Source organism: Haliotis rufescens, unplaced genomic scaffold (genome assembly GCF_023055435.1).
Source record: "Haliotis rufescens isolate VD_foot unplaced genomic scaffold, xgHalRufe1.0.p SCAF_3, whole genome shotgun sequence".
NCBI lineage: Eukaryota > Metazoa > Mollusca > Gastropoda > Lepetellida > Haliotidae > Haliotis > Haliotis rufescens.
This window is the reverse complement of record NW_025964001.1, coordinates 44,336,382-44,352,149: the sequence shown is the minus strand read 5'-3', so window position 1 is coordinate 44,352,149 and position 15,768 is coordinate 44,336,382. Positions and strand designations below refer to the sequence as shown.

At 39.0% G+C, this 15,768-nt stretch overlaps 1 protein-coding gene across 3 annotated transcripts in view; it reads right to left on the bottom strand.

Moving 5' to 3' along the window:
* LOC124124111 overlaps positions 1 to 15,339 on the bottom strand; it is a 31,722-nt gene extending 16,383 nt beyond the window's left edge. For 2 of the 3 annotated variants that reach the window (XM_048402993.1, XM_048402994.1), the window contains exons 1-15: positions 15,172 to 15,339; positions 9,662 to 9,784; positions 9,134 to 9,375; positions 8,618 to 8,734; positions 8,143 to 8,281; positions 7,469 to 7,576; positions 5,278 to 6,765; positions 5,034 to 5,126; positions 3,779 to 4,852; positions 3,529 to 3,627; positions 3,135 to 3,273; positions 2,741 to 2,922; positions 1,064 to 2,396; positions 584 to 657; positions 227 to 322 (exon numbers count right to left, since the gene is read on the bottom strand). In XM_048402993.1, the coding sequence (XP_048258950.1) occupies positions 227 to 322; positions 584 to 657; positions 1,064 to 2,396; positions 2,741 to 2,922; positions 3,135 to 3,273; positions 3,529 to 3,627; positions 3,779 to 4,852; positions 5,034 to 5,126; positions 5,278 to 6,765; positions 7,469 to 7,576; positions 8,143 to 8,281; positions 8,618 to 8,734; positions 9,134 to 9,375; positions 9,662 to 9,784; positions 15,172 to 15,229 (5,365 nt within the window). In that variant the 5' untranslated portion in view covers positions 15,230 to 15,339. The remainder of the gene's footprint in view (positions 1 to 226; positions 323 to 583; positions 658 to 1,063; positions 2,397 to 2,740; positions 2,923 to 3,134; positions 3,274 to 3,528; positions 3,628 to 3,778; positions 4,853 to 5,033; positions 5,127 to 5,277; positions 6,766 to 7,468; positions 7,577 to 8,142; positions 8,282 to 8,617; positions 8,735 to 9,133; positions 9,376 to 9,661; positions 9,785 to 15,171) is intronic. The other variant, XM_048402995.1, reaches the window with a different exon arrangement.
* Between the last annotated feature and the right edge of the window lie 429 nt (positions 15,340 to 15,768).

Here is a 15,768-nt window from a genome sequence, read left to right as displayed (position 1 = left end):
ACACATTGACAGAAATAATGTATCTGAACACTTAAAATCATGAATGAATTTGTTGTATGATACATTATTATTTATCCTGTCAAAATAAGATTTCTATATAAAAGACGTTCAATATTTACATTTGTTTTTCTTGCATACATATGTATATCACATCAGAAGTGTACAGGTTTGCATGCAGATGTAGATGCAGATGCAGTATACCACAGTCGTTTGATAACGATATTACCTGATGTGTGAGCGAAAACGATTCCATGCCAGGGGTCATCAGTATGATTCCTGAGGACAATTCTCTCTGGACTGGATGATAGGGTCTCTACAGATCCTAGTGAATGAACGAGATGCCAACATTGTATATGTAGGATCACACAAGCATCTTAAGTTATATGACATAGTTTGACGGCAAAAGGTACCTATTTCACACAGAAGTCTTTGTCAAAAGCTAATCTGATAAATGTTTCATGCTTTCAATAATTTATATATTTTAAATCATACTGAATGCATTATATGGAGAATAGGACAGGAGGAAAGGTTCAGGTGATGTATGAAGCTTGAGGTCAAATAGCAACAGGGCTTGGTCACTCACCAGAGGCATAAATGCCTCTCTTTTTCATGAAGAGTAGCTTAACTCCAGCGTGAATAGCAAGTTTTCCTCCTCTTCTGTAATAATGATGAAGGATATCAAATAACTACCTTGTTTGATACGCTGAACCTTCCTATATGCATCAACCAGGCGTTTCTATTACAGGATTGATAATAAAGCGCACTTTACCTTAAGGATTTTGGAAAGATTTTGAGTCAAATCCGGCACATTAAACAAGGCTGTTTAACAACTGTATTCGGGGATTAGTTTAAGTTAAATCTACAATTATCTTTACTTAAGTAATTAAAAACAAATATATATTAGGCTAATGACATTCTCTGAGACATCATCTTTTGGTCTTAAGATTAAAAGACTTAAAGGACTTTTTTGCCCTGTTAACGCACACTGGTATCAAATTTGTTGTTCTATCTTACTAATTCGTGCAGTCACTCAACGCAAATAAGACAAGATTCCCAGACGTACCTGATCCTTATTGACCTCTCTATGATGTATGGTTCGGACTGTCCGTCCAGAATTATCTCTTCCTCCACAACCCCACCAACTGCTCCCATCTCAAAGAAATCAGTCGGCCGCACTCTGGCCTCAGACATGGTTGTATTAGATAATAAATAAGGTATGTACGACACAAATCCTAACTCCATATTGACGTCAAATCCACATATTCTGTCCTTGATTTGTGAGAGTTCAGTGAATCCCCAAAAGTTCCATCTGGCATCATGCTCGCGATCTTTCTTGAATGGGGCCACCTTAAGCTCACACAATGCATTTGGATTGAAGAAGGAATTGTTTTGAATCTCTGTTTCGTATATTTCAATAAGAAGTACATTGGTAACTTGGTTGTGAACCATTGAATTGTTATGGATTTTAATGTTTGAAAATGTACTGTCATCTTTTGGCATATGAATTATACTAGAGGCACTATTGTTCATGAACATGTTTCCAGAGATGTCTATCACTGAACTGGCTTCTATATCAGTTATTCCTATCACAGGAGCACTACTTTTAAAGGCTTTGTTATTGTTGAATTTATTTGTTGTTATATTTACATTATTTCCTTCGCGACTGTTAAATTTTATACGGAGAATCTGGCCTGTGTTATTAATATAGGTATTGTTAGCAATGAACAATGACATTCGTGCTTTGATAAGGGAATAGTCGAATTCAAATACATCTGCCATGTTGCCATTAAATACATTTTCTTCAAATAGTAAGCTTCCAGATGTGATGGAAAATCCCCCTATATAGATAACGCTTCTGAAGTGAAAACGTGTCTCCCATTTATATTTTTTGTATCGTGTGTCATGTTCTATCAAACTGCTTCTCAGGACACTCAGTCGCACTTCTCCCTGGTCGCCGCTTCTCCCAGAAGATAGATATATAGCATACCTTTTGTTATATTTCACAACACTGTTTGTTAGGGCTATATCTAAATACAAGGAAAATTCGGAACCCATCCCAATTAGATTCCCTGCAACAGTACAGTTATTCAGCGTTACGAGGCCATATGCTGATAAATATAGCCCATACTTTCCATTTCCAGATAGCACACAACCAACCACAGTCAGTCTGGTGTGTTTATTTATGCCGCGTACAGTAATACCATGCAAACCATTGAAAGATGATTCTATGCCCTCCAAGATGGGCAGGGATGTCCCATACTCGGAGAGAGTAAAGCCACTGGCCTTTGAGAAGAAGGACTTCACATTTGATATTTTAGTAATATTCCCGACTAAAACTAATCCTTCAAGTGTGTCATTAATCTCTAGATATTCAAGCTGGGTATCAGGGGTGGGAGCTGAAAAACAAAGAATGCAAGTTTAATATGATATCAGAAAGGCACATGAAGAATAACGTCATGGTTTCTGATTGGTTTGTTTGTTAGTGGTCTAACACCGCTTTCAGCAATATTCCAGCTAGATGACGTATGGACCAGACAATCCAGTGATTGACATCAGGAACATCGATTTACGCAATTGGGATACTATGACATGCTTCAACCAAGTCAGCAAGCCTGACCACCCGATCACGTTAGTCGTCTCCTACGGCAAGCACAGTCGCCTTTTACAGCAAGCATAGGCTGCTAACCCGGATCTTTACGGGACTGATGGCTCTTGAAGAGTACTTAAATGCTTAATATACCTTTGAGATAATTCCCTAAGCATCTGACGCTGATATCTTCGGAATGATAACATCCCGTTCTTTTGTTGATACACTCGTCAACATGTGATTCGTTGCCAACACAGTGTAACTTTGTATATTTGATTTCCCCTGAACCACCTCCAAATTTTGATCGATCATAATACTTCACACCACCTTCAGGACTAAAAAAAAAGGAAACAAACAATAGTAATACATTACTACAATTACAGCGCAGAGCATCGATAGACTAATTGGTACCATATGTTAAGATAACATGTAATTGGAATATAAATATGAAGAAGGATGAACTTGATACAATAACAACAGGAATTCAGTTTCTTTAGCAATAGTTATGACGACGATAACAGCGGGACTGTAACAGTAAAATACATACTCAAAGCCTGCCATTCTGCAAACCACATTAGCATCACGGATATCAAAGTCATCATCACAGATGGTGCTGTATGCACTTCCAACCAGAACCTCGACTCTTCCTTCGCGCTCATCAGTACCACCAGCAAACCGTACGATCCCTAAAAGTTTATGAAGTATATATTCAACACGTAGCGTGAAACCTCGGCAATCCAGATGATATCATTCCTAATGTAAATGTTCAAATTAACGAACCATGGCTGCAAAGTAATGTGTAATGTGTCCTTAATGTAAAGTGTCTGGATTATTAACGGTGTTCGTACTCTCGAGCGTTTACGGTATATCCTCAGGAATCTAGGAAAATATTATATGCTAGTATTTTTACGTTTTATTTACAACAGTTTGTGTATACTTACGTAGTTGTCCTGTCACTTTCACTCCCTCCCAGGGTATACCTGCGTTGGCCGGGTGGAATCGAACAGGCATATCTCTCGATCCTCTAACATAGAGATTCCCTAAACAAAGACTTTACAATGAACATTGACATATCTATCGCGTTTAAGGTTAGCGTTATCAAATATTCCATGGCAAAACAGTACCAAGAATCGAAAAACAGTTTTCCAACATAAACAGTATGATTGAATATGATAAGTATAGCTTCCATACCTTCAACTCGCATTCCAACGCTGTCTTCAAACAGAAGTTGTACGCCAGCATCTATTATCAGAGTGTCTTCTCTGCCAACAATAATGTTACTCAGGACAGTGTATGGACTTTGTGCTCTGGTTAGTGTAAAGGTTCCATCAACAGCACCACCTAATGTTCCGTTTGAGTCGAGAAAAGGTGTAGTCTCCATAAGTTCTAGCATTTCTCTATCTTTGAAGAATGGCATGATGGATATTTCAGGTAAGGCCACATCGTTAGACTTGTCATATATCTTTACTTTGATTTCTGAAAATTTGTCCTTTCCCCAATAGTTCTTGCTTGCGTTGATTATGGTATTTCTGAAATCCTTACTGGCGAATTTTATAAAGTAGACTAAATTGGTTTCAAACACATTGTGTCTAATAATAACATCGGGCGTTTTCAAAATAAGCAGACAAAACCTGAACACGTTCATGGTTATATTCATCTTCTCATTGAGAGTTTGTTGAGATTTTAGTTCCATATTCCCAACATTAAAATTGTTTTCCCTTATAAAAACCCTGTTGAGAGCATCGCCGCTAAGATCTATATTAGCAGTTCCTGATGGAGCATAAAAGGAATTATTAACCACTTCAACATCTAAATATTGACCTTTTATCATGAATACGCGCCCCTCTTCTACGTTGAACGTGTTGTTCAGAAACATTACAGTGGTCAATGTTTGTGCTGATTCACATAATATACCACCTGTATGAAAAACAGAACCAGTTGCCCTGAAAGCATGTGGGGCCGCTTCATTTTTTGTGGTGAAAATCTTTACTGACCTCGAGGTGAATTCAGAGTCCTCCAATAAAATATTTCCATATTCATTCTTTGTTGACGCCCCTGGACACGTTGACAACGTTATATCATTCTTTGATGTAACTAACTGAGACTTTGATATTGTTACATTGAAGCGGTGAGATCGTAAGGTTAGAGTATCAATTTCAACAGAGCTATGTGAGAGGGAAAATGCCAGGTACATGGAACAGTTTGTATTTCGGTCGCCTGCAATTGTTCTTGCTGCTTTCAGTACTCCATGGGTTATTTCCAGATCTACAATGAAGGATACTCAAGATTGTAATGGTTCATTTATTAAGTTACAGTGCTTTCAGAAGCTAATCCAGAACAGTAAGGGTAATCATGTTTTATAATCATTGGGTTTATTTATGATTGACATGCGAAAACACAGAACTGAAAGAGTGACCATTGTTTGTATCAATGTACATTTACTTACTGCTACTCGTGAGCATCACACCTCCCCATCTGCTTTTGGTGCCATTTTGTAAAATCACAAGTCCAGTTGATGATCCATTAATTTTCAGTGAACCTGTGAAGACAGATTTTCTTAACTGATATGCAATTTCGTTCCTTTGTGTAAACACGCTCTCCTTCATAAGTTATCTTCTGTATTACAGCATTAAACATTACACGCTGACCTGACAGTTACCGCTGATTGTCAACATGGCATATATATTTACCTTTAACTATGACACCTTGGGCTCCATGGAATGAAAGTGTGACATTTGGCATGATGGTCAGCGTGTTTCCTTCAGGTACTACAATAGTTCTCTTCACCACCAGGCTCTGATCTGGATGAAGAAGAACATCACCCTGCAGCACGCCTCCAACGTCAGAGGGGTCGTCGTCGGTGAAGATGGTCGTCCCACTTGAAGTCATCTCCATCGACTTGGATGTGAAGTATGGGTCAATCTGTATCTCAGCTCTGCTGATGTTATAATACACATCGTATATCCGTGAACGGATTCCCCTTTTGTCTGTGATACCCCAGTAGTTTCGACTGGCATCAACGACAGTTTGATCATCATAAAGCGCGAATGTAATTAGGTCATATGTTGAGTTTGGAGTTTCAAATACATTTCTGTATATTCTGCTGTTTGATCCCGTCAGTTTCAAAGAACCTACACGTGAACTATTTCTAAATACATTGTGCGCAATGGCAGCTCCATCAGCATATAGGTACAATGCGTAGCTCCCAAAGGAATCTTCAAAACTATTTTCAGAGACGTTGATAGGTATCTTTGCATAGTTCGAATATGTATTACCTTCATACGCAATTATATCGCTGGAATCTCCAAAACATGTCATGTTGTTGCCTATGATATTTACAGAAGCAAACCTGCTTCGGAGTAAATCTTCAAGAGAGACATATATTGCATAGGCTTTGCTATTGGTTACATCACCTTGAAATTTGTTGTAAGTGAGCGATATGTTAAAAGTGTGCCTGTACGTATCAGACTTTACATATACACCTGCGTAGGTATTCTTTGTGAATTCACAGTCCGTAATTCTCACAAGACTATTGACTCTGTTGAGCCAGGCATCCACATGAAGGCCATGCTTGTTGCGTTCAAAAATACATGAAGAGATATTGAGGATTCCGTTTAACCTTTGATCAATGTTAATTCCTTCATTTGAATTGAATCTAAATTTTGAATTTTGAAGTAACGTTATCCCAGCATTACTTCTCGTTAGTCCTACTCTGTTGTCGTCAACACGAGATGATTCTATGTTCACATAGCCAGAGTGTGACAGTTTTAAGCCAAACTGTGAATTCCCCGTAATGTTACTCTCGATGACGGTCAACCTAAAACCTTCATCTCCGGAGGCTATTCCTGAATCTCCATTGGATCTAACGTTACATCGAACCAACTCTACGTCACACGGGCTTGAAAGCAACAATGCATTTTTGCCATTTTGTTGAAAAGTACACCCCTCAAAGAAAAGTCCACTTCGAGATACCCAATCACTAGATACGATTAAACCACTATTCAAACTTTGTGATATTTGAAGCCGGTGAAATGATTTTGTTCCAGAACCTCCATTTGTTAAAATAATGCCATTTGAGTTTAAGTAAACTTTTGTGTTGTTGAGGGACATAGAGTCGGGGGGCCCCATTACACCCACTTTGGCATGTCTTATTGTGCAAAAGTCGCAGGAAAATACACCTGGAAGAAATAAAGAAAACATAAAGAAAATATATTGTCGATATTCAAAGTTTAGTCATATGAGCTATCAAAACATACTTATCTTCTCATCAATATCGATACGTGTTTACTGAGAGGCCATAGGCCTATAGTACATGTTATATAGTCATAGGTGTATATACAGTTATAAGGTAACATATTTAAAACTGCTTAGCTTCATAGCATGCAATATGTACATTGCCAGTTTTTTCGTTATTACTACATTCTTAATTGACATTAACGAAACAAATTTCTGTTAACATGGATAACGGATATAATGTTTATCAATGAACTGTTTTCTGAGTTCAGCATAGAACGGACAAAGTAGTAAGCAATGGTATGCACTTTCTACAGTGTTTAAATCATAAAACTGATAAAGTCTGTGTTCTCTCACGACCCCCATATATCTTCCCGTCTCGATAAATAGTTCGTGTGAACCACATCTGAATCGTGCAAGTGCAATTCGAAAAGTTTTGAGTATTACATTTAATAAGTATTGCTCTCCACAGAAGATGTTTGTAAAGAGGGAATAACTTGATAGTTTCTTGGATACTGGATATTATCTACACATAACACGTTTACTTATTTAAATACAGTAACAAATGTGTGTTTGTGTGTGTGAGTACCTGCTGCTATACGATTTTTTTACAACCATCAAAATTGGTAGCATACAGTATCCCTGTACCTGTTTGTTCTGTTCTAAGACCTTGCCAAAGAGTTTGTGCTGCAGTAGGAACATCACTGGACCAGAACGATATGGGCAGGCCTAGAATCCCAGCCGCAGTCAGTGAACCTTGAATGAAAATATACCTGCTGATTAGTTTTTGTACGCAATTAATTGCGTCAATTGTCCAATTAATGAAAATATACATCATCATGTAAACATAAATAAGATAGAATACTCGCGTTTGGTAGAATTATGATCACTGCACACAAACTGGTTGATTAGTTAAACTAAGAAAAAAGAAATCAGAATGTTGGATTGATATTCCAAACTCACTGATGCACACATGTTATGTGTAGGTTTAATGTTTCCTAATGATGAAATGAAAAAGTCTTGGTATTATATCATGACTGCCTGTCAACAAACTACCTGAGTGTCCATGTGTAAGACTCGAGATATTACTGTTCTTTAAAATAGCAGTAAATATAATTATGCAAAGTTATGTTGTTCGTATGAATATTTTGTTCGTATTCCCTGATCATGACGATGCCAATTTAATTTAATTAAATTACAGATCAAGTTTTAGTTTCGGTTGTATTTGAAGTAGTTTTAACGACGATGAAGTCAAATAAGTTATCACTCCATCAAAGGTTTGTTTCTTGCGCAGTACCGATCATGAAACCAAAATATCATACCACGAATGAGGATACCAGCATCGGTTGCATTGAAAATAACCATGACTCCAGGCTGAATTTGTAGATGAGTAGAAGGGCGAACAGTGACCTGGACATTGAGAACGTATGGACTCCCACTTGTTGTCCATATAGTGTTACCCTGAAAACAAACATACAGATAAGTCCCATCAAGTCTTTTCTATTTGGATCAGTAAATATTGTTGCATAAGTGCTATGATCGCTCACTTATAACGCTGCATCCTATTACCATTATCATGGATATAAGTAGACAAAGAAATATTTATTCATATAAGATCAGTTACATACGGATAACTGAATGTTGCAGTGTTAAGAATTCTATTAATTCGTGATTTTCGATCTAAAATGTGCTCAATGATACCATAAAATTAATGAACATATTTTCTTTACCAACTAAAAATGTGAAAGGGAATGTTTAAATTCAACTGTTCAATATACTCAGGAAGTAATAGCGTACCCTTATATCGCTGTTTATCACTGTAGGGTCTCCCTGGTCAACAGAGGTGTTGCAGCCATAAACCTCAAGGCGTACACCAGAGTAGGCGGATCTCGAGCTGATGGCAACATATCTCGCCTAAACACGCATAACGAACAATGATAACTACTCGGTTATATATAATGTATTATATTATACCATTAAATCTATTAATGCAAATGAGTAGATGCCAGGATGCCATCAATTACACAAACTATGAAATCATCTTTCAGTTCTTAGTAAAACACTGTTTCGTACATGTGCTATATATCTTCGTATATTTTTTCAAGCAGATATTGATTTTTAATAAATGTGTACAGTGACATTTTACACATGATTAACAATTTTAACATCATTTCTTTCTTAATGTATGCACAAACCTTCATACCCAGGAGTAAATCCCCCCCCCCCCACCCATCCCCCATCCCCCACTCTTTATGTGTATATTCTATATACATGTATTTTGTAAATGGGGTTGTGTCCAGTTCAACTACGTACTTTAACTGGCGAATCCAGATCTGTTCTGACAACATCGAACCAGGATTCGGATGAAACGTCAATATATTCGTTGCCATGGTTATCTTTGTATGTTTCCCACACAAGTCCATCCAAGCTGTAGAAAAGCGACAACGCTTTTATCGCTCTGCGGAGGGCTCCCTGTACAGAGAGTCCAGTTATCTTCCTATAGTCCAGGAAGTCAATTTTCAAGTAATCTTTTGTGGACCGAGGAACCCATCCATCTGACAAGTCAAAACGTGAAATTAAAGGTTTTACTTTCAGGCTTCGTGTTAAGCATAGGTACATGCAAGCTTTTCGAAATCGTTCTCATAGCCAAATGACAAGGTAGACACACAAAAATCAACTTTTTTTTAATGTGAAATGCATGCATATTTAATTACTTTTATGTATATTAATACAAATTACATGATTGAAAAATCATATACACCAGTCTCGAGGATATCATTCAGATTATACTATAATATAATACAATGTAATTGTGAAGATTGACAAAATACTCATCCTTACATTGACCACGAAGTCTTGCTGTAGACGGCGGGCGGTGTACATACGGAGAAGATGAGGCTGTTATTTGGCTATCCTCTACGATGCCACTTTCAAGTCCAAGAGCTTCATTACACTGCCCATACACTGGAACAGGCCGCAAGTAAAAATAGTTACATTGTTGCAATAGTTACATCTGAGTTGCTCGGCAATCTTGCTGAGGGTAAAAAGAGTAGTCTAGAGACCCCTGTAAGAGGGCCTACTTATTGTGATTGCTAAACTTTGCGCTCTGCCGCTGCCGACGACAACGCCACAGTTGTTGTTGTTGTTTTCACGCGTCCATTCGTCACCACTCGCCCCTTTCCGTAACCTACAAGCTTAAGAAGACTCGTCCCCCTATCGATGAATGTTATGTGGGAAAATACGATAAACCAATCAGAATGCGCGTTTGATTTCAAGTTCTTCGTCAAAGAATCCCTCAGAAATAATTTTTGATTTTGCATATGTCTTACATCTAAAGATATACCGAAAACACAGTTAAATGTGTTCAATCATACTGTACAATTTCGTACGTCCCGATGGGTTTTAAATTGCATCTGAAATATATATTATATATGGGGAAATATATGTGAACCATTAAGGAACAAGTTGACAATTGTTTTAGGTATGCCCGTTTGCGCTAAGACGGAAACGGTCGCAAAAATGGCTACGAGAGGGGCACGAGTCGCGAATGCGGAACTACTTTTTTCATTCATAAATGTTTACAACAAAATCCTACCAAACGTACGCCCAACGTAATACAGGTCTTAGACGATTGCCACTTTGAACAAACAAACGAACAAGCTCAAACAAGCTCAAGCAAGAACAAACAAGCTCAACCATGCTCAATCAATCGTTTAGAATGTTCGAAATCCCGCGGGACGGGCATCAAGTGATGTATATATATTTGCAGTGATGCAGGGCTCCGACGATTACTGCTTTGATCAATCAATCAACCAACCAACCAACCAACCAACCAACCAAACAACCAACCAATCAATCAATATGCTCACTGGTTAAGTAGACCTGCACCCAATTAATCAATCAAGGAAGGGGCTCAATGAAGGGGCTCAAGCGTTAAGTTGACCTGCAATAAATGTATTCAGTTCAAACAATGAAAATGAATGATTTGGCTGTTAGAATGTTATTGGTCAAGTTATTGTTTGACAGACTTATTTGGATATGGACACAATGTTGTGCCAGTGTCTAGGAAATTTGAAATCGTGCCAACATTATTGTTTAATATTGTACAGTAAGCAAGAGAGGGCTGCACATGTACCTCCAATACAGAGTCATCCAATAAACTTAAACATACGTGAGTAAGTGAGTGAGTATGGCTTTACGCCGCTTTTAGCAATATTCCAGCAATATCACGGCGGGGGACACCAGAAATGGGCTTCACACATTGTACCCGTGTCGGAAATCGAACCCGGGTCTTCGGCGTGACGAGCGAACGCTTTAACCACAAGGCTGCCCGACCGCCCCTTAACTTATATGTAGTTACGTTACAGTATATATTGAAGCATATAGTAAATTAATTTTCGAAATATATGATTATTGAGGCAAGCTCAGCTTGTGACAAAATAGGTCTCGTAACTTATTCCACGCTAATTGAATGCATAAACACAAATCTGGAGCTGCATATAATAGGACAGAGAGCGGGTCTAGCTTCGTATTTATCGACCGTGTCTTTTCAAAACATTGTCCATTGTGAGGCATTTAGTGTACGTATTGTGGTTTTATTGAACAGGAAGACCTCATCCGTGGACTACAGGTAGAGCGTCCGCCCGGGGAACGGAAGGTCGGGGGTTCGATCCCCGGCCGTGTCACATCAAAAGACGTTAAAAAGTGGTACTTGTTGTTGCCCTGACTGGAGCTCACCATTAAAGGGCTAAAACAAGGACTGGTCGGTTTGGAGTCAGTGTGTTGTGTCTTACACACAAACACACACATGCATGCACCTCACTACAAGTGGAATAATGTTGGACGCGACGTTAAACCCCATTTCACCTTCAGTACGTGACAAGGCAGATCGATATTCACAAGGATATTCGACTACGAAATTTGCTATTTTACATAAGGTTACATACATTTTCATGACAGATAGTCTTTAATGGCAAGCTAAGCACACAACCCGTCACACTTTGATGAGGGTCACTCTAAGTGTCCATTCCGTACATGCATTTTCCTACCTCCACAAATATCTGTCTTCATCACTAGTTTGAGCTTTGTCATCGCTGCGCAATCCCTAAAGAACCATTATAACAAACTCATCTTAGGTAATATTCTGTAAAATAATAATAATAGGACAGACTTGTATTATAACAATTCTAGAGTAAGAATTCCTTGGTTGTCATTCTATATGTACACTTGCATAATGTGACAGGCCTTGCCTAACTGAAGATATCTTGTGTAGGAATGAATAGGACATGGTAGCGTAACTACCGCAAGAAGTGTTTGCATGTTACAGCAGTTTTTATTACAATTCACTTGGGTACACTTACTGGGATTTACCATAGTCTGTTTGGCGGTTCACCTCAGTGTTATATTATCACAATTCACCGCGTTATTACTATATATTGATATTTTAGACAAATGATTGTTTAACACAACATCGCATAATAATCACGTCTTCTCTCACAACCATACTGATTGAAGGTAAGATTTATTTGAGGTTCTTGCAGTAACGTTACGACACTCACGTGTGGAATTCTATTTCCATTTACTCTGTGACTGGATGTTTGTCGTCTTGCATGAATGAATTTCCAAGATCCTGTTTGACAATTTTTTTGGGATATACATACATGTAGTTTTATCACATGTTGTTTATCTCTTGACACTGTCTTACATCCTGAAACCCATTATGTGTGTGGTGTGTATATATGTTGTGATGTGTGGTGTGTGTGGAGTATTATTGTGTGTATGTTGTGTGTAGAGTTCGGTGGAGTGTTTGTGTGTGGGGTGTGTGTTCGGAGGAGTGTGGTGTGTGTGTGTGTGTGTGTGTGTGTGTGTGTGTGTGTGTGTGTGTGTGTGTGTGTGTGTGTGTGTGTGTGTGTGTGTGTGTGTGTGTGTGTGTGTGTGGAGGTGTGTGTGTGTGTGGAGGTGTGTGTGTGTGGTGTCTGTGTGGAGGGTGTGTGTACATTATGAGACACCTTAAGATAACCATCTACTCTTGTGAGTTAGTTTGGCTTCACTTTAATTAGTATTTCAGCATTTCACCTCCATGTGTCCGAAGAACAAATTGATGCTGCAGGTCTTATGCGTTTACCACTTTTATGAAACATGGATACCGTGCCTAGAAGTCAGGGCGAATCTGGCATTCGAACGGAAGGAACGCAACTCTAGAGAAACAGGGAATTGCAACTGGGCATCAAGTGCTCATCTAAACTGAAGTAATACCGAATTAAAATATAACTGTTTGGGTGTCCCTAGGATATAACATGTATGTGGTTGAGCTCATGTACATGCAAAGAGCCAGGGCATCACTTTGTAACCACATTAAATGTATAAGCACAATGCAAGGACTTTGACTGTGTAGACCTTAAATCGGTCAAGAGGAAATACTGACGTTGAATCATTGAGGTATATCAAATGCTTGGATGATATGATGAGATTCACGATGTATTCGATTTTCCAAACCGCGATAAGTCCACGACAATTATTAATAACCGGCTTATTTTGCATAGTAAGTGAGTTTAACCTAGCTCGGTACAGTATTTCAGTAACCGCGGGTCAGCGTAGTGCGAGAGATGTGAAACCCACGATCCCCGGGATTGGAATCAGGGTGAATATGGGATTTGAACCAATGATCATATTGTTAATGGCATTACAAAATAATAATAACTGAAAGTAACAAAGACTATGGATCCAATATGAATATTTTCCACACGTCATTAACAACGATGTGCATAACATCACACAAATGAAGAATACAAAAATAAATAAATAATAAATCCTTTCACCACTTTTCATACCATGGTGACTGAGTGGATGTTGTTTAACGCCGCATTCAGCTATGTTTATAGCTACATGCATGTCACTGTGACAGGTAAATAACTTGGTTTGGTCCAATCTGTTTGTGCGTGTTTTTGTATTGTCAACGCACAAGTTGACGGGGAATTACAATTTGGGGCAATAAAGGACAAAATCGACATCACTCTCTCGGAACGCTTTATGCACAACATGTAAACAATAAACAACAATTGCACAATGAGCGGAATACCTGCTCTGAAAACACAAACACAGCGATGAGCGGGCCTTCCAGTTCATGATCAGGCATACATGAGGTGAGCGGACGTTTCGTGCGAGCGGCACATCCTGCTCGAGGTCGTCCCTACACCAGCACTCGGAATACCAAGCTTGACTAACACCATGTAATGGTAACACATATATAGTAATGAACAACAATGGACAGACAATGGCGTTGCTCTGGACATGGGACTTCTGGGGATGGTGAACCGCATTGCTCAGGGGATGAACAATTAAGGCAATAAATGTCATTCTATAAATAACAGCAATTAACAGGAAGTGATATAGTAGCCCAGGTTGGCTGTGACTCAATATACAATGAAATTGTGGCGAGGATTAACAACGAGGATTAGCGCTTAATACATTATGACAATTAAGTTATAGACATGCACATGTCTAAAGGGTAATTAGCCTTTGGAATCAAATGTTTCTCAGACAATGGTTGTCGTAAATCAGTCGCTATGACAGTATGTATGTGCGTGTACGAGCATTTAGGTACTTTTGTCTGTCCAGATGTCTGTCAGTCTGTATGTACCATCGTATATATATATATATACTCACACTTTCATACTCTCTCCCATGCCCCAGCCCGGGCTAGGTTAAAACAAGAAATGCAGTTAGATCCGCTATCTGCATAGCTGTCATAGAGCTCCTAAAGCCAAGAATTGCAAAAGCGAAGGCCAAACTAACTCTATTTCTAAGAGATGGACAGCTACTCGAACGTATAAAAACAGAGCAGCCAAGGATAAAAATGAAATCATATCAATATAAGAAAATAGAAATCATATCAATACAAAAACAGAAATTATGTGAACACCGAACTCACAATAGATATGTGTACCCTTTTCACACACAGGAGTCCCAAAGAGGGAAAGGTCAGCCGAAATTGCCTAGACAGAAAGCGACCTCTTGAACACTTAATGCAACAACAACAATCATATTCTCACGCTCTCACACACTCACAGGTCACCGATCCTCGATGGCCTTTAGTCTACTCTTACGACAATCTTGAGAACTGCATCCCACAACGGAGTCTCGCACACTCTGTTCATATCATAATGCAGGAATGTACACAACCTTTCATTTCTAGCTGCAGTTAAAATCTATATGGGGCGACACGCCACTATAAATAAACCACTTCACCTACTGTGACCTAGTGACTGTGACCCACTAGGTCACAGTAACTCGCAGACGGTGAGCACGAACTACCAGTAAACAAAGGACATGTTGAGAAAATATTCACATACCGGCAGTTGTTGAAAGCATCAGTAGCAGCAACCGTACGAGTAGCAGGTCGCCCATCATTTTCGCTTTCCCAATGGCAGTTTTAAGCTCCGCTTCATTTCTTATGTAAGTCGCAAGAGTCTCGGTATTTGGGAATTGCGTCTTACATACGCCGGGACAACATCCGCCACCAGGCGTGAGGCAGAGGGAGGCCCGGAGTTACTCAGGCATGTCACGGGCACAGGATCTACGGTAGCTACTCGGGGACATATCTCACAACAACAACGGGTGTGAAGACTCATTTGTTTGTTTGTTGTTTAACACCGCACTCAGCAATAATCCAGCTATACGACGGCGGTCTGTAAATAATCGAGTCAGGACCAGACAATCCAGTGATTGACATCATGAGCATCGATCTATGCAATTGGGACACAATGACATGCATCAAGCGAGCCTGACCATCCACGTGTGGAGTTGACTCATATGGTTTTAAATATATTATGTATAGCCTGATTTATGTATGATCTCTCGCAACTATTTTAGAATGGCTTGTGTACTTTTATAATAGATTACCGCCTCTGTGGTCTAGTGGTAGAGGGTCAGCCCGGAGAGAGGAAGGT